Source organism: Micromys minutus (genome assembly GCF_963924665.1).
Source record: "Micromys minutus genome assembly, chromosome: 2".
NCBI classification, from domain to species: Eukaryota; Metazoa; Chordata; class Mammalia; order Rodentia; family Muridae; genus Micromys; species Micromys minutus.
In genome coordinates, this window is record NC_137971.1 from 53944655 (window position 1) to 53968981 (window position 24327).

The window sequence follows — 24327 nt, forward strand, 5'->3', positions numbered from 1 at the left end:
AACTGGCTTTGAACTCATTCAATATCCACCTGCTTCTGTTTCTTAAGCGTTGGGATTAAAGGATTAGGCCACTGTCTGGCCCCAACTACCTTTTAAAAAATCGTATTGGGGCTGAAAAGATGATGCAGTGATTAAGAGCACTAACTTTTCTTCCAAAGGACCTGGGTTCAATTCCCAGCACCCACATGACACCCCACAACTATCTGTAACTCCTGTTCCAGCAGATCTAACATCCTCATACAGACATACACACAGTTAAAACACCAATGTACATAAAATAAAAATAAAATGAAAGTTATATAAAAATCAGAGGCACTGTCCACAACTCTAATCTCCTGGTATAAAGAAAAAATTTAAGTTTCGAAACTGACAAGAATCAATTTTAAAAATTCTAGCAAATGTAAATTTGTGTTTTCTGTTCACTCAGCTCTCATGATATAGCTCTACCTCACTGGTGGGTGAATGCTGGGGAAGTAAGGTCAAAATCAAAGTACTTGTGACAAGTGTGGGGCTGCACACCCTTAATATGACACTCAGGAAACTAAGGCAGGAGAACTCTGAGTATGAGGTCAACCTCGACTACACAGCAAGACCCTGCCTCAAAACCCAAACCAACAAATAAAAAGTCAAAGCGTAAGCATTCAAAACAGAACTGCCTTCATAAGTTCTCAAATCATACAACTACAACTGCTTTCCAACACAGCCCCGAAAACTTGCACAAAGGCAAAAGGCAAAAACAAGCAGAGCTAAGACTGCAGGCCAGTGGTAGTCTTGTTTAGTAGTGTGAGGCCCTGGCCTATCCCCAAAACTACAGACATGCAGAGGGAGAGAGACAAGGAGACAAGAGATTGTGTATTTCTAAACACAGCTTGCAGGGAGCTGCTGAAACCCCTGTTTGAGAAAGCCATCAACTGCACATAGGGCAGACTCTGAAGAGTCTGGGGCCATTCTATCTGGAGCAGACTGGTCCTGCCCACTCCCACAGGCTGGTTCAGCCGATCAGACTAAATGCTACACTGAAAAACACTTCTGTGGGAACAGAACACATTTAACTCAGGAGTCCTCCTATACAAAAAGGTCGTAAGTATCAGTAATTGTGACAATACTGAGATTTTTCTCCCTCTCTTCCATTTTCTCTTCTTCACTCCAATTCCCTCATGATAGGTGAGCAGCCACACCCTTAGTCCTCTGAACTTCACTGTCTGACCACATCATTTTAAGCTAGCTTTAGGAAAATTGGGTTTACACTAAACCACTCTAAATACAGATCAGGGGCTTGTTAAAAATGCAGAAGCCCAGTTTCCATCCATAGGCTAAGAAACATCACTGTCCTGGGAAGAAACCACAATACTTTCTACTACAGAGCCAGTGACAGGTATAACCCTTCAATCTCTGGAAAAAAGCCTGGGGTTCAAAATAAGTATTTTTCCATAAGCAACTAAAACTTTTGTTCTGATTCTAATGAAATAACTTTCTAAAATGTTTCATTTGCCTCTGTATCTTAACATATAAGATATAATCAACATAAGACAACTTAAGTAATCCACTTATTTAATAAGAAACAAAAACAAAAACAAGAGCAGCAAAGATACAGAGGATGACTAAACTCCTATCAGGATCATCTTCCAGGAGAACAAGCATCAACTTCACTGAATGAAGAGGAGGAACTGGTCTTAAAGCAGTATGAGGTGGTAGGCCGGCACAAGTGCAGTCTTGCTGACAGCCTCACCTTAATTCCAGTGCGCATAAATTCAGTTTAGTGAATGGACTCACAGAGAATCATGGAATCCCAAAGATACCTTTTTACTGCCAATCTTTCTAGGTATACAATAAAGCTGGTAAGTGAGAAAAACTTTGCCCTAGTTTTACTTCTAGAAAAGGAAAAATCTGAAAGGGACAAGGGTTTGCAAGGCTTCCTTCCAGTTCCTGTCTCCCCTGACAATCAGAGCTTATTAAACCTGGTTTTCTAATTCCTCCTGGATGATCTCAGACACAGGGCTATAGGAAGCCTATGAATGTTGGAGATGAGAAGGAATGGGCCCAGAGTTCATCTTATCTCTAAATCTTGAGTAGAACCATTTCCACCAGATCCAAAGAGAGAAAGAATTATAAAATGATCTTAGTATCTTTCCCAAGAGAAAAATGTTTCTTAAGAGGACTGCAAGAATCAGAGACCCAGACTTTAGTCAAAGAACCAGAGCAGGCATGAAGGTACATATCTTGCTTACGTTCTCGTCATTCCCTCACAAACTCACACACACAGCCCCAAGACTATCAAAGCAGTTTAGACTCTATAGAATATGCAGTATTAACTGTTGAGTTGCAAGGGTTACACAAGAAGGCAAAAATAGCAGTGGCCATTATTTAAAACAGTAAGATTCCATGATAAAGCCACAGGAAAGATCTGACCCCCAGGTGGACCTCCTTTCCAGATTCTTCCTGCTTCTCTTGGCTGACAGAAAATTATTCTGTATCAACGAACGTTATTGTTATTTATAATTCAGATTCATCACCTGTTCTCTTAAGTTGACCATCATATTGGTTCTGTGCAAGAAAAAAATCAAAATTACCTAGTGTTCATTTTGTGTGTCTGAAAACCTAAATAGGGATCAAGAACCAAACTGGTTGCTAAGTCATCATTCTCACAGAGCTCCTTGGCGGACATTCCAGAGGATGGCACATAGCGACTCTGTCCTTCAAATCCTGAGTTACCATGACCTGTGAAAAGCAAAAGAAAAAAATATAACTTGGTGAAACAACTCAATCTCCTTACAAATTCCCACTGCATCCAAACTGGCATCATCAGCTGGAGTTACTATTAGTGATTACAGATCGAGTAAATCCAACCATTAGGAGAATGCAGGCAGCTGACAATATTATCACGTTTCCTAAGAACAGGGTCCAGGGAGTTGGGAGTTAGGTTAAATCTCCACTCCATAAACAGCAGAGACAGCACACAGAGCCATCACAGACAGAGGTAGGGAAGAAGAAAACAACAGGGATGCAGACAGTCATCAAGAAATGCTATAAATGTGGATCCCAAGAACCAAAGGGTCTCAAGAAATTGTTGGGTTTCCTGCTTTGGGGTAGCTAAATAACCAATATCTTCTTTATGGTTAACTGAGGACCAGAAGTTAAAACACTTGCCTGGGATTAGAGTTAGCAGAAGTGGAGAAAAACAGAAAATGAAAAATGAGAGGCTTATTTCTATTCTACTTCTGTTTGAGAGACTTCTCAATGAGTGAACTGAATGGACAACGTAAGTGGCTGAGTTTCACCGAGAAGCAATGCCAAGAAGGCATGTGCAGAAACAAAAACCTTCCACCATATGCTGGTGGCTCATGGGTAGTGTTCAGTCTGCTCTAGGAATTAGCACATAATTTACAAAGTGCTGATGACAGTGTAAGTTTAAGCTCTCAAAATCAGCACATGAAGAATGGGAGGTTTAACCTTTTCATCCATTCTTTCACAAATTAAACCATGTGGGTCCTTTCCAAGGAGTAGGTATATGGTTTTTGCAATCAAAGTATTTGCATATAAGCATGTGAAAAGTTATCTAAGAGGCTGGAGGGATGGCTCAGCTATTCAGAGCACTGGCCACTCTTCCAGACTCAAGTTCAATTCCCAGCACCATCTTGTTACAGCTCAGTCTATAACTTCAGTTCAATAGATCTGTTCTCTTTTTTTGTTTTGTTTTTAATTGGATTTTTCTGTGTATCCCTGGCTGTCCTGGAACTCATTGTATAGACCAGGCTGGCCTTGAAGTGAGATGCACCTGCCTCTACCTCTTAAGTCTTGGGATTATAGGCATGCACTGCCACCATTTAGCATGAGATCTGACTTCTGAAGGCAACAAGCATGTATACAAACATATATGCAGGCAAAACATCCATACAAATAAAAATTAATTAACAGTAACAACAACAACAACAAACCTATCTAAATTGTTAGCTGGGTCAAACCTAGTACCTCATGCATGCAAGGTAAGCAATGAGTTATGTATATATATATATATCCTTAACCCTGAACCTGCTACATTTTCTAAGTTGTGTTGAAATACAAACTCAACCAGGTAAAACAGACAATTCAGTGGTTAATAGACTCACTGAGTTGTTCTCCCATCACCACCCCCATGTGGATCCTTACTATCCCCACCAACTGCGCAGACTGAGGCAATCACTAACCTACTATGTCTCTTTTCAACTTGCCTGTTCTGAAAAATTTATGTGCTGGAATGATAAGACAGATCATCCTCTGTTACTAGCTTCTTACAATTTGCACACATCATCACGTTCCACTATGTATCAGTATTTTTGTCCTATGGTTAAAAAATACTCTACTTTAGCTAGCAGACTCATCTGAGCTGTTTTGGGGCTACTATGGATAATGCTGCCACAAACCTCTGTAAAAATACTGTGTATCCACAAAGTCTTCCTAGTGGGGTTCTCATTCCTAACACTCAGTCCAAGCCTCCCACTCCTTGCAAACAGCCTGTCATTCTGATTCTAGCTGACTGGGTGGCAGTGAGCTGGTAGAACTTTGGATTTTTGATTTGCATTTTGTGCTAATTAAATATGCTACTGGCTACTTGTGTATCTCTGTAGCACTTATGTCTACTCAGATCCTTAATCTATTTTGAATTGAGTTCCGTCTTTTACCTTGACTTTCAAGGGATTTTTTGTATATTCTGGAGATGGCCCTTTGTAGACATATGATTTAGAACTAGTTCTTCCACTCCATTCTATGGTGGTTGTCTTTTTACTTTTTGGTGATTTAACACATGGTTTGTGATTTTGATTTTTTCCTTGTTCCTTGTTTTTTAATGTCCTACTTAAAAAGAACATTGCCCCATGTGAGGTCAGGAAAAAGTTGCCTGTGTTTGCTTCTGGGACTTTAATGTTTCACACACATGGTATGCTAGGTTCACTTCACTTATGGAGACATAATTCTCCTTCATTGTATTTTTCCTGGTATTCTTAAAAAAAAACAAAGGAAGAAAGAAAGCTAGGAAGGAAGGAAGGAAGGAAAGAAAGGAAGGAAGGAAGGAAGGAAGGAAGGAAGGAAGGAAGGAAGGAAGGGAAACAAGGCTGGGAATGCAGCTCAATGGGGAAGTACTTCTCTAGAAGCCATGAGCTTCAGTCCTAGCAAACCTCCCACTCTTGTTGACAGAACTAAACTGTGTGGTTTATTCTTGTTCTGAAATGTATTCCAGGAGCACAGATGTGCTGGACATTCCTGTGCTGACTACTACAGCAGTGAAGGAAGTTTTGTAATAGAGGAAGTTGACTTTCCTAACTTCACTCCCCACAACTCCAAATACTGTTTGCTATTCTGGGTTCCTTGGCCTCTTGTATTTTAGTATTTGTCAATTTTTGAATATGCCAACTGGGACTGACAGGATCACTTGGAGAGTATCGCCATCTGTTGTCTAATTGAGGAACAAAGCAACGCTGCATTCCATCTATTAGACCTTCAACATTTTAAAAAAATTTACTTATTTTATATATGAGTGTTCTGTCTGTATGTTCACCTACACACATCAGATCCCAGTATAAATGGTTGTGAGCCACCATGTGGTTGCTGGGAATCGAACTCAGGACCCCTTAACCACTGAGCCATCTCCCCAGTTAAGTCTTCAATTTTTTTCAACAGTATTTTTCAGTTTTCAGAAATATATTAATACTTTGTAGATTCTTATTGCTACTGTTCTGAATGGTACTGTAAATGAAGTTTTTGTCTGTGGTGCCTGGGGCTGAACCTGGAACCTCCTACAGCCTAGCTGAATTACTTATCACCAGGCTACAGCCTCAGACTATTTTGTTGAGCAAGGTTCTCTTCATGCAGTCTTGGCTGGTTCTAAATTCTAATTAATCCTCCTGTCTCAGCCTTTAGAATGCTGGGGTTAATAAATAAAATCTTTTTAAAAAGATTAATTTATATATTTATTTTATGTATGAGTGCTCTATCTGTAGTTATGTCTTCATGCCCAAAGAGGGCATCAGACCCCATTACTGATGGTTGTGAACCACCCTGTGGTTGCTGGGAATTGAACTCAGGTCCTCTGGAAGAACAGTCAGTGCTCTTAAATGCTGAGCCATCTCTCCAGCCCCTCAAATTGCACATGCACAGACAGACAGGCAGGCAGGCAGGCACACACGCACTTCCTTCCTTCAATTCTATCTAGGGAAAGAACCACCACCCCCAAGGCCCTGGAAATGGGATTCTAGGAAAATGGTCTCCATTCTTACGATAATATGCTAGTATTTTGTGAAGAATAGTTTTGTTCATATTTAGAACACACTCTGTACTTTTCTTGTGATGTCTCAGTTTGGCATTAGGGTTAAGAAAATACATTACAAGTATTCCTAAGACTTTCTCAAGTACTGGTGTCAATTCTTGAGACATTTCAGAGAACCCAACAATGAAGCCCTCTGGGCCTGAGGCTTTCTCTTTGGGTAGGCTCTACTGTATTTAAATGACAACTTGTTACAAGTTAGTTTATTTGGGTTTATTTCTCCCAGGCTGCCCTTGAACTCACAGGGCTCTTCCTCTGCTTCCCAAGTGCATGTGTCTGTAGTGCCAGCTACTTGGGAGGCTGAAGCAGGAGGATCACTTGAGACCAGGAAGAGTCCAAGTCGAACCTGGGCAACATGATGGAGCACACCCCAAACCCCAAAGACAAAAGGAAAAGAAAGAAATAACCGGAAAGGACTTGTGAGAATGAAAAGGCTCTCCTCTGAGAGAACAGAGGGAGTATAATGACAAGAGGGAGCAGAGGGAACACAGGCACACCACAACCAGAAACAGTGAGACGAAGGTGTACATACATCTGTTGGACCGCCTCTCAACTGTGTTTCTGCCGGTCTTCAGGGTGTCCTTGCCCGAGTGCTGTAATTTTGATTGATTCTGCTGATGGTCATTAGACAACTTGCTTCCATTTCTCCTGCCATTCACCACCATGTTCTTGGAGTCTCCCAACCACTTCATACCCACAGACAGCCTGACCCAGGAGCATTTAGTCACTCTCTTCAGATAGCTTAGAGAATAATTTCAATGTTCTCTCCTAACAGAAACAAAACATGAAAACAAAACAGAAAGTAAATATATGAAAGACCATGTTAACAGAACGTAAGAAAGACACAGACCATTCTCTCTCTATTTTTAATTTATTTATTTTATGCATTTGAGTACACTGTAGCTGTCTTCAGACACACCAGAAGAGGGCATCGGATCCCATTACAGATGATTGTGAGCCACCATGTGGTTGCTGGGGATTGAACTCAGGACCTCTGGAAGAGTAGTCATTGCTCTTAACCACTGAGCCATCTCTCCCCTGCCCCCCAAGACCATTTTTGTCTCCCACCATATGTCAGTTTCAGGACTGGAGTGCCCCACACTTCCCACGACAGACCTCTAGCTCCATGAACATTCCCTTTTCAGTTACCAAGAGCTGAAAAATATCTCTGCCAGTGCACAGCTCAAGAACCCACTGATACAGTCTGGTAACACTCCATGAACTACAAGTAAAATAGAAGGGAATTACCTCCTTTGTCCATAGGAAAGCTTAAGAAAAGGCCATCTAGGTGAAGTTCTCTTCACTCCTGAAAGGGACTACTGAAATTCAAGAATTCTTTACTTACAGTGTAAGAACCTGACAGGCACCAAGCCTGATGTCCCCAGTTTCATTCTGGGCCCCATATATTGAAAGAAAAGAACCACTTCTTCCAAGCTGTCTTCTGATCTCCAGAATCATAATATGCATTTCCTATCTTTCTGCTGCTTGGAAGCATTTAAGAACCCATATTCAAGTATCCAAGTCATACCCATCTGGAACCATGTGCTTTATTGTGCCTCACAATGGCAAGAAAACTTAGGGAAACAATGCGTATACAATAGTATTCACTCTTTAAACATTAACAGCTGGATTTAGGAATGGGGATTTATTTGAGGGTCTGAGAAGTCACAGTTACGACTGCTAATGTTCCTCACTAGGGAGTTGCACTATAGTCCAAGTCAGACTACAGCTTGCAAATGAGTACATGCAAAGCTGAAGAACCTCAGTCCTGAAGGGAGCCTGTGAGTACTGGCACAACTCCAACAGTGCAACTCAGCTTCTAGCCATGGCTCTCCTGACAACAGATAAAGGCACAGAAAACTAAGAGCAGTGGGAACTGAGCCAGGGCCTCACACAGGCTAAACACATATTCGATCATTGAAGCACACCCCTAGCCTCATGATAAATTCTGAAGGACTCCAGGAATGTACACCTTTAATGATACAAACACAAAACATTAATTTCTATGTGCCCTCAGAGTTCTTTGTATAACTTTACAGAGGACTTCAAATTAATTTTAAAAGACAGGCTCAGCTGAAAGGTAAAGACTCCTAGCTGATGTGGAGATAACTCTGAAGTACTTTCCTCTGGGTCTGTTTCTATTTAAATCAAGCTGCTGTTTAACTTTTTTTTTTTTTTTTAAACTCAGGGTTCTACATTTGCCTTTTTTTAAAAAAATTCTTTTTTATTTATATGAGTACACTGTAGCTGTCTTCAGACACACACAAGAGTGCATTGGATCCCGTTACAGATGGTTGTGAGTCACCATGTGGTTGCTGGGAAGTGAACTCAGGTCCTCTGGAAGAGTAGTCAGTGCTCTTAACCTCTGAGCCATCTCCCCAGCATTTTGTTTATTTTAGTTCTGACATCTAGGAGAAAAGACAAAGACAACCTAAAGCACTTTTGATCCTTTTGGAAACTCCCAAATATGTCCCATTTGACACTTATGAACAATAACTCAAGAATGTGTTTTTAGGAGCCCTAAGTGTAACTCTGCAGAGCAGGACAGACAGACATGGCTTTAAAGACTTTATGTGATATGTGTGAGTGCAGGTGCCACAGAGGCCAGAAGGGGGCAGATTCCTTAGAGATGGAGTTGGATTTTTGAGCTGCATGACTTGGGTGTTGGGTTAGAACTTGGGTCCCAATAAGGCAGCAACTGCTCTATGCAGAATCTTGAAATTACAACTCACAAGATTTGAAGCAGGAACTCCAGGTGTGACAAGACATCTGTGTAGTGCACAAGTTAATATGAGAACAACTGCTCTAATCATTCCTGATTATCTGTACTATCTGCCAGGATAAAGAAGATAGACCAATTTTCTAAGAAAATTCACAGAACAGAAGTTTAACCTACAAAAAATTCTACCAAGAATTCTTTCTAAATTTTAGGAAAAGCTCACCAGCAACTCACCCTGGCAATAGTGCTTCAGCTACTGCAAGCTGCTTTCACTATAACTGAATGCAAGATAACAACCAGAGAACTACAACAGGGCAGCTGCAATATGATCAGCTGAAGCTGCTATCTAAACAGTCCACAGTGTAGGAGGTGTTTGTGTCAGACAAGAGTAACACCAATTTCCAAGACACAATGCTTTATGTATAGCCCAGCGAAGGCTCCTGAATGGGACTCTGCTGGAATTGAAAATTTTTGCATAGGAGCTTGCTGTGTAGACATGGCCAGCTCCAAACTCACAGATATTTTCTTGCCTCTGCCTCCCCTGATTAATGAAGTAGATGGTTTGTTATCTACTTTTATAATATATTGCTAAATCCAGCTTTTACATAGGTTCTTGTGACCTGAACTCAGCTCCTCATGCTTGTGTGGCAGGCACTTTAACAACTGATCCATCTCCCCAGTTCACCTGTGGGAAAAACATACCAAGAAATGATAAATTAGTAACCAAAGCAAATTGAGATGGCTCAGTGGGTAAGAGGGCTTTCCTCATAAGCTTGACAATTTGAGTTCCATTTGCAGGACCCACATAAAAGCAGAAATTGACCTCCACATGTACACCATGGCACATATACAATAACTTGAATAACAAAACCCAAAAACTCAATTAAGGGGGTGATTAGTTAAGAACACTTGCTCTTACAGAGGACCCAGGTTCAGCTCTTAGCACCCACATGGCTCAGAACTCCACAACTCAGGAATAGAATACTCTCTTCTAGCTTCCTAAGGCACAGGTTTGCATATGGCACATAGACATACGCAGTCTTAACACTCATACACATAAATAAATCTTTAACTGAAAGCACAAACTACACAGATACCTATACACTGGTATTCATAGGACAGCCAGGGCTACATAGAGAAACCCTGTCTTGAAAAACAAAAACAAAACAAACAAACAAAAATAAACACCTTAGAGAAAAGAGAAACAGAATAAGCAGGAGTGTGTCTGGTCAAGCAGGTGTGATAACTTTTTCTAAGAAAGCTGAGGGAAGACAGGAAGCTAGCTGCAATCAAAAGTGTTTGCACAGAGAAGGCAAACACCAGCCTAGAGCAGAAACACCTTCACAGTCTAGTGTGGCAGGGGCAGACAAAAGGCTAGAGAGGCACGGTAGGGCAGAGATGCTGAAAGGACAGGCAACAGAAGGTAAGTTTTAAAATGCATTTGGAGACAGAATTTATTCTTTCAGAAACACAGGAAGCAGAGTGGTATTAACATTGCCTCCGTTTTAAAGGGCCACACTAGGAGGTTACTGTTGTGAAGAGCTCACAAATTAAAAGCAGAGATACAACACTGGCCCGCATAGAATAACAAGAAATGGCTGACTTCAGGGTCTTCTCTGAAGGTTTAATGGACAGCACTGAGAGACACCAAATGTGGAGGTTAGGCAATGAGAACTCATAATTCCGACAGAAGAATCTTGAGGCAGCTGAGAGAAAAAAACAAAAAAAAAAACAAAAAAAAAAAACTATAGGAGTCTCAGGCTTTGGTCATTTCTAGAAGCCCAGGGCTGAGAAACAGGCTGGAGGATACCACCTGGTGCTGTGGTATTTATTTATAGTATTTTAAAGCCATAGATCCAAATTTATCTAGGCCTACAGTGGATAAAGTAGGTCTAAGAGCTAAGAAGACTAGCTAATAATCAGAAGTCAAAATGAGGACAAAGCAGTCCATGAAGGAAGAAGGAGCAAAGAGCAGCCCAGGAACAGTACTTCAAGACATCATCTTGGGTAAAGGGTGCAGAAGATTCAGAAGGCAAGTCAGGATAGACCACTGACGACTGGGTGAACCCTGCAAAGAAAAGAACATCATACACAGATGCAGTGTCTCTAAACATGCACTGAGAAATACAGTTTGTGCTAAAAAAGAAAAAAAAAGATGGCAGGACAAAGAGAAATATTAGCAAAAGGAAGAAGTCTTAAATGCCAGGAAATATATATGTAAATTAAATCTAGGGACTGAGGAATGCTAGAAACAGACTGATTAATGAGATGGTTTAGGGTCTGAGTTAAATTTCTAAAATTTATTTGAGAGGCTAAAGATGTAAATGGTCCAACCGCTAAAATCACACACTACTCTATTATTATTATTATTATTATTATTATTATTATTATTATTATTATTATTATTACTATTATTAATGTATGTGAGTACACCTTCAGACATACCAGAAGAGGGCATCAGATCCCATTACAGACAGTTGTGAGCCACCATGTGGTTGCTGGGAATTGAACTCAGGACCTCTGGAAGAACAACTGGTGCTCTTAAAAAACTGAGCTGTCTCTCTAGTCCCAATATTTTTATTTATTTTTATATGTATAAGCATGCACCTGAGTGTATGTACATGTATCATGTGCCTGTAGAAGCTCTTAAAGGTGAGAAGAAAGAAATGGATCTCCTGGAACCTGAGTTACAGGCAGTTGTGAGCTATCAAACCAGATCCTCTACAGCATTAAGTTATACTGAGCCACCTCTCCAGCCTCGCTTTTATATTAGCGTGAGTACTTTGCATATGTGCCTGTATGTACACCATGTGTGTGCCTAGTAACCTTGGGAGGTCGCAAGGAGGAAGCCACCTGTTTAGCCCCTGTGTTAAAACGTTTTAACAACTATTGGACATGGTAATGGATGACCATAATTCCAGCACTCAGGGTGCAGAGGCAGGAGGAACAGCAGTTAAAATAGCAGCCTCAGGTACATAACAAGTTTGATGTCAGTCTAAGCTATATAAGACCTGGCCTCAAAGGAAGAAGGGGGAGAGGTCAGTGGTGGTGGGGAACCTACTACTGTTGACTTGCTAGATGGGCATGTCAAACTGCTTCCTAAATATTTATATTTATGTTTATGCACTCAGGTTAGTGTTGCACTCAGCCTTGGGCAGAGAAGTTCTTCAATGGTCAGCACTGAATCTAGAGACTCAAAGTGGTCCAAAGTGCTGAGAATAAGGGACTATTGAGTGTTCAGCCCAAAATGGGACATGTACATCAAACAGCTCAGAGAGCATCAAGGAGGAAGAGGTGGAAAGAATGTAAGAATAGATAATGGGGGAGTACTGTGAACTATGGACTCACTACCATTGTATCTTATCTGCACAAGATTAGTGAGATGGCTCAGTGGTTAAGTGCACTAACTGGTCTTCCAGAAGTCCTGAGTTCAAATCCCAGCAACCACATGGTGGCTCACAACCATCTGTAATAAGATCTGATGCTCTCTTCTGGTGTCTGAAGACAGCTATAGTGTACTTATATATAATAAGTAAATACATCTTTTAAAAAAACAAAACAGCAGTGTCAGTCAGTAGTCCAGCAAGCAACACTATACTAACAGGACTCAGTGGGTTACAGATAGTGAGCTGCACCAAAAAAAAAAAAAAAAAAAAAAAGAGGAAAGGGTATGTTTTGGGGGGGTTTCTGGGAGGAGTGGAGGGAAAAGTTGGAGGGTATGATCAAGATACATTGTTTTGTGTATGATATTGTCAAAGAATAAATCCAGGATATTCTATTTAAAAACTTAATTCTCTGTACTGGAGTGACATGTTCATCTAAGTAGAAGATGATAAAGTCCTAAGAGATGACCCTGCACTCTCTGAAAATGATGCAACTGATTCTGAGGAAAGGTAACAGTAACTGCATTAGGGATGACAGCATCATTCCCAAGAGGCTGGTTCATCAACACTAAGGGAGTCACTGGATCAACAAGTGGAAGAGGCAATGTTTCTCAGGTTCTAGGACCACACACAAGGTTGGGGTGGATAGGGTCAGCTTGAAGCACATTAGAAAACTGTTAAAATACAAAAATACTTAGGGAATTCAGAAGGCTAGTCTGGAGGCTTAAAAAGATGATGAATTTGAGACCACCTACATAGTGAGATCCTCACCTCAAAGTACAAAATAATCCCACCCCTCCAAAAGAACTAAAGTAGAATGGAAACTCATAACCACACCTTGTTATAATATCACTAAGATAAAGAACACCCATCCACTACCACACTTCCCCTCCTATGAGAACACTACAGCTGCATTTAGGGGAGAGGGTACTATTTTCCCTACCTGACCACTTACTTATATTCAAAAACACTCAATTCCAGAGAAAACATAGTTGTCTCAGTAAATGTACTTGACTCAGGAAGTATCCTGTGCCCAACAACAATGGACATCTTCCAGCCCAGTCACTGCATGGAAGCTCAGCACTGGTATGCTGTGTTGACAGTCTTGGCCCATTTGGAGGGTTCTACTTCCAAATATAACTTCAAAATGGGAGAGTTTTTTGTTTAATGTTGTAAAAAAAAAAAAAACTACTTTTTACAATTCTGCAGAGAGCGCCTAATAACTTCAAAATGGGAGAGTTTTTTGTTTAATGTTGTAAAAAAAAAAAAACTACTTTTTACAATTCTGCAGAGAGCGCCTAAGAGATGGCTGAAAGGTTAGGGGCACTGGTTGTCCCAGGTTTAATTCCTGGCACCCATATAGCAGCTCACAATCACTTGTAACTTTTAACTCCAGTTCCAGGGGATCTGATGCCCTCTTCTGGTCTCCATGGGCACAAGGCACACAGGTTCTCTACAGACATACAAGCAGGTAAGATACAAATTGACAGAAAATTATTTTTAAAAAATTTTAATGTCATAGAAATAAAAACATTCATTCTGAGTGACTATAAAGAGTTAACATAATTGCTATGACATGATAAAAAACCCTGAATAAGTTTAGCATGCAGGGCTTACCTGTGTGTTTTATCCTAGATAAAGAATACAATGGCAAGAACAATCCCAAATGGTTAAAAAGAAAACAGAAGCTAAAAGCAGATCTTAGCAACAGTGACATGACTCAGTGGGTAAAGATGTGCTTGCTGTCACACCTGATGACCTGGGAATCAATCCCTGGAACCCCCAGTTGTCCTCTGACTTCTATATGAACATTACTGCATAAATACATACAAAGAAACATTTAAAATAAAAAATAAAAACTGGCTCTATCTCATTAAAGAATTCTGGAAATCTTTAGTCAGAAAAGCAAATAAAATATTAAGTGATCTAGCTACAACTTGGTAACAACAGTAGTACGATTATCCTGGGTCAGTGACAGCATGTTACCTGGAACACTGTCAACCTGACAACACAAGCACATAATCCTCTGGAGTAAACCCTGTTCCAGCCCCTGTAGGTTCAGCTTCCCCATCCTCCATGTCTTGTCTGCTGATTCATGGAGAAGTCACCAGCTGTGTGTGCTGTGCACAGTCCTAGAGAGCACTGGCACTCACTACTGCAGGGGAAGCTACAAGGTGGTACTTATGCTACTGGAACTTCACACAACAATGGACACACCACAGGACCATCTATCTTCAAACCCCAAAACTACAATGAGCCCAGTTGGTTGTTAAATTTTTCCCTCCAAATCTAAGACTCAAAATGTGCAGACATATCAGACTCAAAACCAGTTCCATCAGTGCCATTCTAGGCCCCCTGGCAACCAGCACACACTTACTCTCTAAGGAACGCTACAGCAAACTGACCAGGCCACACAAACACTGTGAGCTACCACAAGCATTTGTGTCCAACATCCCATCCCAAGATGCTAGGCAATTTGATAGCACAAATGCTTGCTTCTGTGACTAGCTTGTTTGAAAGCCAGGTGACTCGAAAGACTGTTAGGAAACCAAGAGAAGGAAGCATAGGAGATTTTTGTTTCTCTCAACTCTCATGATGCCTCCATCTACAGCAAAGCTGTCTATCACAGTGTTAATCAATAGAGTCAAAGAATCAAAGAGCAAGTCTAGAATAGTTTAAGACAAGATAACAAGGTATTATCATCGTCATCATCATCAGGTTGCCCTTTCCAATTTCCTTTTCTAGCTTCTGTAAAGCTAAGCTCAGATGGATGTACCTGCTCTGCCAATCAACAGCTCTCTGAAGTGCTCTCAGACGCCATACCTTCACCTGGACCCAAGATAATCAAGCCTGAGGCCAAGAGACTCACCCCCCACCGTTTCAGTGTATTTTAAAGGCTAGTTTCGAAGACTAGTTGGCTAGGCTGATTGACTCTAACAAAGAAAGTAGAGGGTTGAAACTAGATGCAATGTTTGTTAGGCTCACCCTCTGAAACTTGTGAATGTTACAAGGAAAGGGCTGAGGATGCTATTATTACATTAAGAGCTTTATGATAAGATTAATCTAAGATTAATCCTGAAACACCTGAGCCCCTAATGTCATTAAAAAAAAAAAGTGTCCTTCAAAAAAAGACAAAGGGCTAAGGCTAGCTCCTCCCCACAGCCTGGCTTGAGCCAGGTGATACCACAACACACTATTCTTGCTTTAAGCCATCAAGAACCAGGTAGTTTGTTCCAACACCCAAAGGAAAACTGCTATAAAGACCATGTACTTTGTCACCAAGGTAGAAACTTGTCATTAGACTAGAAGCACACAAAAATCACACCATAATCAAAACTGTTCTTATACAACCAATATATTGAAAACATCTCAGTTATTTACCCTGTGATTAGAGGTATGAGACATAGGGGCAGACTTGCATGAGTTCTGAAAACACAGGTGGCTTCTCAACTACACAACTAAGTACTAAAGTGGTGTGTGCTGAGCCAAATGACCACTTCTCAGGAGTGTCGTGGCTGACATTATCCTATTTTATGGAAAGCCTGTTTAGATAAAACTTTTGATTTAGGAAAATATTTAAACACTAAAATCCCTCTGACTAGGAAGTTACAATATTTGGCTGTGGATCTACAGTTGGACCTGAAATATAGCCCTCTCCAAATGCATCAGTAGAAAAAAATACTGAGTTTCTTCTACCTCCACATCTGGAGTGCTTGATCATAACTTTTTGTAAGAGATACTCTTTGACTCCAACAGCCTCAGTAAGTATTTCTAAAATAAAAGTTTTAGCTATGCTATTGTAAACAAAGTCCACAAAACCAAACACTGTCTCCATTTTCCCACCTGATCAGGGCTCACTCAACAGTAACACCCAATACAAACAGGGACCAATACAACCACTATTTCCTTTGTTGTACTTTCAGTCCCTTTTCTAGAAACAGATGCCACCTACTGTCACATACCAGTAAGTACAACTTCTACAGCCCACAGTTCCAAACAGTACTCAAAAAAGTACTTCTGAGCAAAAAAGGTGGTTCTTGGGTTGAAGAGATGGCTCAGTAGTTAAGAGCACTGAATGCCCTATTTTAGTATATCTGAAGAGAAGACAGTATACTCATTTACATAAATAAATAAATCTTTTTAAAAAGTACACTGTAGCTGTCTTCAAACACCAGAAGAAGGCATCAGATCCCATTACAGATGGTTGTGAGCCACCATGTGGTTGCTGGGATTTGAACTCAGGACCTCTGGAAAATCAGTCAATGCTCTTAACCACTGAGCCATCTCTCCAGCCCTAAATAAATCTTTTAAAAAAGATTTTATCATCTCTACTGCAAAATGTCTCAGCCTCAGGGGCTAGAGAGATGGGTCAACAGTTAAAAGAACATACTGTTCTCGCAGAGGACCCAAGTTTAGTTACCAGCACCCACACTGAGTAACTCACTGTAACTCCAGCTCCAGGAGACGCCCTCAGATACAGCACAAATTCACACAATCATGGGCAAAAATAAAAACCAAAGGAAGAAGCTCAGTTGGGCACACTGGCTCACACCTGTAATCCCAGCTACTTGGGAGATTGAGGTAGGGGACCTAGTGTTTGAGGCCACTAGACTACTTAGTGAGATGCTCTTATGAAATAAATTTAAAACTCACACAAGCTTAAAGTAGCAAGTTATTTGACTAATTTGTTTCCAACAAAGTCATGTTAAATAATACATGACACACAAAAAAAGTACTCTGAGCTTTATCATATGAAGTTCAATGTCAAGGAAGGATACAAGAAAGAGCAAGATACACAGGCACAAGAGGGCACTAGACAAGAGAGCCATGTTCTGCAAAGCAGCACCTTACCTACAGTGAGTGAACAGGGTCTCTGGCACAACAGATGCAATCTCTTAACTAGTGTTCTGGGTGACCCAGAGATGTGTCAAAAACTGAGTAGCCCATCATGAGTCCACCCACAACGTAATACATGTACAATGCTACTACTGTATTCCTCAATGTATTAATGAGAACAAGGCCAGAAGAATTAGGCAATATTAGCCAAGGTCAGACTGGAAAACTGTACATTCTTAGTACCATACAAAGAAGCAATATAGTCTCAATGCAAACAAATCTTTGGATATATTTGCCCCATATGTGAAGATCCTAGAACAAAATGGTAATGGCTTCTGACTTCATAGAGCTTCCAGTGCATGAAGAGACTACATATGCAGTCATCTAAAATAACCACAACCTGGTAAGAACTACAAAGATGTGAGAAAATTAAAAGATATATTGAGACTTGAATCAGAAAAAGTAAAGATGCAAACATAAAAAGGATCATGGTGTGGGGGAAAGCCCTCTGGCTATTCACTTCTATTCACCCAACATTTTTAAGAGTCAACTAACTTTGAACTTTCTAGGACCCTGAGTGAGGCTGCTTCTGCTTCTTTCTGGAAAGGGAAAGGTTTCCTATCACCTCTCTAGCCCCAGACTACACAAGCTCACTGGCTGAAGGGTCAAGGGCCCTCTGTTCTCAGTGTGTGTGGGTTCAGTATAAATATATACTCCACATGATGCAATGTAGGCACTACCTTGAAAATAAAAATACTCTTCAGAGATTACTGAGTCATCTCATCCTATAAATCAGATGAAATGATTCATTCTGCAGACCTGGAATCCATTCATTTCCACAGACACAGCAAAAGCCTGCTGGGAGCCTTCAGGCACTGTTCATGGTACTGGAATAGTTGTTGTGGCCATGGAACACTAGAGGGCCCACAAGAGCTTCCACCTTCAGAAAAAAGCCATCACAACCCCAAAGGTTGAAAATATGGCTCTGTGGTTAAAAGCACTTGCTGCTCTAAGTTCAGTTCTCAGCACCCACATCAGGCACTCAATCTCCTGTTAACTCCAACTTCAGATGATCCAATACCTTCTTTTGGACTCCATGAACACCTGCATTCACATACACAGACACATATAAACAAAATGAAAAATTTTAAATGCTGAAAAATGCTGACCTGGTGCTCCTTTAAGGGGGAACACAGAATGCAGATGGCCTACCACCTGTAGCAGATGCTGTAACACTCACACTATCATATGTGACTAAAGACTCATTCATGGCTCAGCTACCCCATTGATATTAGCACCACAGACAAGAAGGCTCAGGAGTGAATTTTGCTGCTCAAATAAATTTGATCACAGGTTGCAATGCTGGGTCACAAACTCTTGTTGAAATTCAGTCCAAGCTGAGCCACAAGCAAAACACTAAAAAAGTTGATCACAGACAAAAAGCCCCCTGGGTGTGTTTACTTGTTTAGTGTGCCCTCCTACACACAAATGAAGACATGCTACAGAGATGTAACTAGCAAGCAAAAGCCATATGGGGCTTAAATATCAAGATTTTCGAGCCACTGATGTATGCTAATATCTCAGTCTGAAAACCACCTGATCTGTAAAGCCTCTTGTGATACTTCGAAAGACACAAAACCATATGAAGCCTAAAGATAAGCTAAAACCAACTGGATATGTTAGGTAATGATTGAAGCGGTTCTTAGAAATGGGAGGATTCATGAAGTATCTTTCTGGCTTTAACAATACAATATGGGAAATCTGCTCTCTCAAAAAAATTTTTAAAAGTATCACTAGAAGTTAATACAAATTTATAAAAATAGGCAAGGGTAATTATTGTATAGATGGAGTCTCTAAAATAAAACCCTACAATACATTTAAAATAATATGCACATAACTAAAAATTGGGGACTAAAACAAGTTATATTTGTTTTTTTTAATCAGGTAAGAATTTTATGAGTTTTTTTTAATTGAAAAACTTTATTTTAAGAAACAAAGATAAATGTACAAATTTTAAGCATCTTTTGCATAAAAGTATACAAATACATTTTTTAAAGTTGTAATTAAGTATTTGTGCATACATATATATACACATATGTATATATGTAACAATAATATAGGAAAAGAGGCTATTAATTTGAGGGGATAGGAGAGAAACTGGGAGGGGCTGGAAGGAGGAAAGAGGGATGTGATACAGTTCTATTTTAATTAAAATATATTCTTTTTTTTTTTTCTCTTCTTGATCTTCACACAGTCTGTGAGTTGTTTCTAGGGTGTTCAGAGCTTTCTGGGGTTAGTATCCCATTATCAGTGACTGTATATTATGTCTGTTCTTTTGTGACTGGGTTATCTCACTCAGGATGATATTCTCTAGATGCATCCATTTTCTTAAGAATTTCGTTAAGTCATTGTTTCTGATAGCTGAGTAGTGCTCCACTGTGTAAATGTACCACAATTTTTGTATCCATTCATCTACTGAAGGACATCTGGGTTCTTTCCAAGCTCCTGGCTATTATTAATAGAGCTGCAATGAACATTGTGGTGCATGTATCTTTGTTGTATGTTGGAGCGTCTCTGGGGTAAATGCCCAGAAGTGGAATAACTGGGTCTACAAGTTATATTTGTAACTGTAAATAAACTATGTTTGTTTTGACTTCTGGGGGGAAAGGGGTTGGAGACAGTTTTTCTGTGTAGCCCTGGCTGTCCTGGAATTTGCTCTGTAGACCAGGCTGACCTCAAACTCAAGAGATCTGCCTGCCTCTGCCTCTCAAGTGCTAGAATTAAATGCATGTGCCACCACCACCAGACTTTGTTTTGGCTTTTTGGAACAAGGTAGTCTAGGCTGACTTCCAATTTGAGAGCCTCTTATCTCTAGAGGGCTAGGATTATAAGTACATGCCAGACACCATGCTCAAACACTTTGGAAAGGGTCTGACTAGGAAAAAATGGATTTCAGATCATACTGATGGGCAAAAATAGTTTAAATATTGATCAGGGACCTTTCCTCTCATTGGTACTTCTTCTTCTTAAGCATCTAATTACTTGGTGGGGGAGGGGTGGAGATTACAATGAGAGCTACTATTTAAAAAACTGCATTTAACAATTCCCTATTAGAATAGAAGGAAGAATGCAGATGTGGGCAATGGATTTTAAAGGAGGCTATGAAACAACATACCTCTCCCCTCCCCCTAGTTAAAAGCTCCTGACCTGCTCAATAAGAACAGTTGTCTGTATAGTAAGTTTATATAGAATTTGGCCATTTAACTTTGAAGTTTGGGAGCTCAATGGTTATGAGCTCTAGTTACTCTTGCAAAAGACCCAAATTCAGTTCCCAGAAACCACACAGTGGCTCCTAATCATTGTTAACTCAGATTCTAAGGTACTGGATGTCCTCTTTGATCTCTAGGGGACACCAGACACACATAGCTAGGCAAAACAACTCACACATAACTTCAAACATATTTAAAAATCTGCAGGGATTTTGATTCACACTTCAAGTTTAAGAGCTTTTTAAAATGCTCACTTTACTATTTTACTATGTGTACATGTGTGTTTATGTGCACGTGAGTACAGGTGCTCTTAGAGGCTAGAAATGTAAGATTCCAACGGGCTGAAGTTACAGGTGTCTATGAGCCACCTAATGTGGGTGCCAGGAACTGAACTCAGCAACTCTGGAAGAGCAGAACTCACTGAGCTGTCTCTGCAACCTGATGTTTAAGATTTCAACACTGATAAGTTATCCAAGAAAGAAGGTGCCTTGCAAACTGCTGCATTGAAGTCCATCAGCTAGTCAGAAACTTTGATTTATGAGTCTTACCATAACTAAATCCATTCCTCCACTGATGTGCCAGTAAAACAAGTATTTTATTCACTCCCAAAACAAAATAAGTTTAAAAAAAAAAGGCAAAGGTTACATATACATATACAGCTAGTGTCTATCTAATGCCAAGAACTAGCTCTAACCCAGATACACAACCACCCCATGTTGTCTCTCCCTACAGTTACTCAATTTATGCCAGGAAACCAATAATGTGAGCCCATAGAGGGCTGACACATGATCTCTTGCTGTATAAGTAAAGACTGCTCTTGAGCTAACAAAGTCCCAAACCTGACCAGAGAAACTGATTTTGGTGAATGGAGAGAAGGTAAAGTTCTCAAGTGACAAGCAAAAGCACAAAATAATAGATAGAATCATAATGATTTATCCCAGAGCATTTGTTCTGCAAGCCACTGGAAAAGCACTCCTGAAGGCAGGGAGCTTCTCAGACACTATACACAAATCTGTTGTACAATCCAAAAACACAGCTGAGCACTCTAAACCTACAAGCTGATAGCTATGCAGAGAAAGACTGCATTTGAGGTTCATTGATGACCCAAAGGGAAACTTAAATAGACCACCTACCTATAAAACACCTGTTCAACCACACAAACATCCCAGGACACACCCCTCTCAACTGCATACATTTCTGAAACCCACCCTTCCTAGGTATGGTCCCTGGTATCTCTTACAAGTATGGAGAGCTCACAGTAGTAGCACAGTGTCACCACAGTGGGTGACAACACATTTAAAAGAGCACTTAGGAGAGAAAGTAAAGTCCCTGGCAACAGTTTTTGAAAGAGTTAGGTTTCAATCACAGAGAAAGGATAGTGGCCTATTGTCCTCTTTAAGCCTATATTCTTTAAAGGTAAGAGTTTTGTTTCTTTTTTTTCCTCTCTTTTATAACAGTTAAAAAAAAAACACATCAATGACACCGACTGGATACATTTTGAAAAACTACAAAGAGGCTTAACAAGCTAGAAATTAACAAATTATCTCTTTCATGAAGTGACTACTGAGCACCTGTGCTAAGGTGGAACAGATAAATCTCGGTACTAAGACTCAACAGGCTCCTGCAGTAGCATAGCCAATCTCACACAGCACGCGAAGACTTCGGGGAACAGAGGAATCCTGTTTTCTGTGCGGGCCAGCCAGGATGCTTCTTCAAAAGACCTTGCCAGCAGCAGGCTACACTCTCTGGGGGATTTTCTGAAGATGGGTGTATGCCGGGACAGGAGAAAGGGTGTGGGAATGCCAGAGACTACATGGCCAAAAGGAACTAGGTATGGGAAACGAGCTTGGGAAAAAGCAGAATGCACGATGTCAAGAGGGTACAGACTCAAAAACTATTGTTTCCTCACGTACAACATCAAGACGTTTGCACACTTTAACCCTGGACTAGATAGGGAGCTCCTAGTGAGAGACTTTGTGAAACCTGCATCTACACAGTTAATGTATCTTTGGCAATTCACTCTTAAGGTATGGACTTCATACACAAACCATTTGTGTTCGTTTCAGGCAAGATGTAACTTCTTCCTCGCCTCTGAAAGGGCTTATTATGTTCTGTCTAATTACCCAAACTGGCTGGCGTGGCTGTCAAAAAAAAAAAAGAAGCCAGGAAAAGTTACAGGGAGAAGCGAGTTAGTTCCTCTAAGGAATCCATCCACTCGGCCATTTCCCAATCCCTCAGGCCTCTCTGTGTCAGTTTTAAGTCTAGAAGGCAGGTTAAAAAAAAAAATCATCAATTCAGGTAGTTTATCTTGTCTGCTCCTCTAGAGAGAACTCTCAGAGTGAACGCCGGCAGAAAGTTCAAGATGAACTTCACGTCTCCTTCTCGCACTCTGGCCGGACAAGCGGATGACAGATCGAGTGACGCCAGTGCCACAGAGCTCGGCCTGAGCGTGTCCTCCCTCCACCCCACCCCCGCGACGCCGCGGGACAGCACGGAGAGGGGAGGGAGCGAACTGGAGAGCGACAGGCTGAGCCTGGAGCGACAGGAAACGAGGCTCGGGCCAAAACAAAAACAACCGAAAGTTCGGTGCGCCAGCGCGAGCAGATTGGGCGAGACGCTAGATGGCCGCCCATTGGAGAAGAGGAAAAACACAGTCCCCCAATCCCGAGCGTCCGAGCAGCTCCCCTCGTGCGGCGCCGACCCGGCCCTCGCCGACCGCTACTGCTCCCTTCCGGCCACCGCCACCACTGCAGGCCGCGCTCGCCCGGTCGCCCCGGTCGCCCCGGTCCCGCAGCCCCGCCCCGCGGCCCGGTTCCCGCACGCACGCACGCACGTCCTCCGCGGCTCACCGCCAGCACGGCCCGTCTTCCAGCACCGGGTCCGTCCAAGAGCTCCACCACCGAGCTCCCGAAGAGCCCGGCTACACTTTTTCGTCCCTCCAGAAAAATTAATCACCAAAAAACATTTCCTCAGAAAAAATTGGAGAGTAAAATCCAATATGGCGGCATGGACGTAGCACCGCCCGCTGCCTCCGCTGACGGGGGGGGGGATAAAGGAGTCCGCGTCCGCCGAGGGCCCCCCTCCAACCCTGCCGCCACGGCCGCCACCACGGCCCGCGCCCAGCCCCTGTCCCCGAGCCCTGGCTCGCAGCGCTGGGCCACCCCCGCCTCACAGACCTCGGGCCTCACCTCCAACTCGCGCGCAGTCGCGGTATCTGAGAGGCATCCGCCGGCTTCGGGGCTTCGCGTCCTGCGTTCTCGCGCAGCGCTGGGTGCCGCCTCCAGTCCCCGGGCGTCCTCACCTCATAGCCCCCGAGCCTCGCTGCCGCGCCGCAGACGCGTCGCCGCCCCCGGTGAGCTACCCGGACACCGCCCGGGCTCGGTGGAAGGACACGAAAAGGAGTCCACGGATGACGGCGGAGGGACACCACGCCGACACCGAGCGTGCGCGCTCCTTTGCCCCGCGCTAGTGGCCGTGATGGCTTCGACGGAATTCTGCGAGAAGAGGCGGAGAGACGCCAGAGAAAATGAAGTCCCCCGCCGCGGCACCCGACGGCCGAGGCACCAGAGAGATTTTTTTTTTTTCCAAAGAAGCCGCGTCGTTGCCGTCGCTGAGCCTCGAGGCGGAGGGATCGCAGCGAGTGTCCTTCGAAGATCCCTCCGCTCGGCTGCCCTTTAAATCTCGGTGGAGGCGGCGTCGCCGCGCGCCCGGCGGGCGCCACCTAGATCGCCGGCCGCTTGCCGCCCCGCGGGGTTGGCCCCCGCCCCCGTCCCGCGCGCACCTGCACCTACCAGGGACAGCTCCCCAGCTGTGATTTCTGGGGGT

At 42.1% G+C, this 24327-nt stretch overlaps 1 protein-coding gene across 2 annotated transcripts in view; it reads right to left on the reverse strand.

The window, feature by feature from the left end:
* Positions 1–24023, reverse strand: part of KMT5B (lysine methyltransferase 5B) — a 45270-nt gene extending 21247 nt beyond the window's left edge. For both annotated transcript variants that reach the window (XM_080911281.1, XM_080911280.1), the window contains exons 1-3: positions 23691–24023; positions 6828–7063; positions 2571–2718 (exon numbers count right to left, since the gene is read on the reverse strand). In XM_080911281.1, the coding sequence (XP_080767407.1) occupies positions 2571–2718; positions 6828–6987 (308 nt within the window). In that variant the 5' untranslated portion in view covers positions 6988–7063; positions 23691–24023. The remainder of the gene's footprint in view (positions 1–2570; positions 2719–6827; positions 7064–23690) is intronic.
* Between the last annotated feature and the right edge of the window lie 304 nt (positions 24024–24327).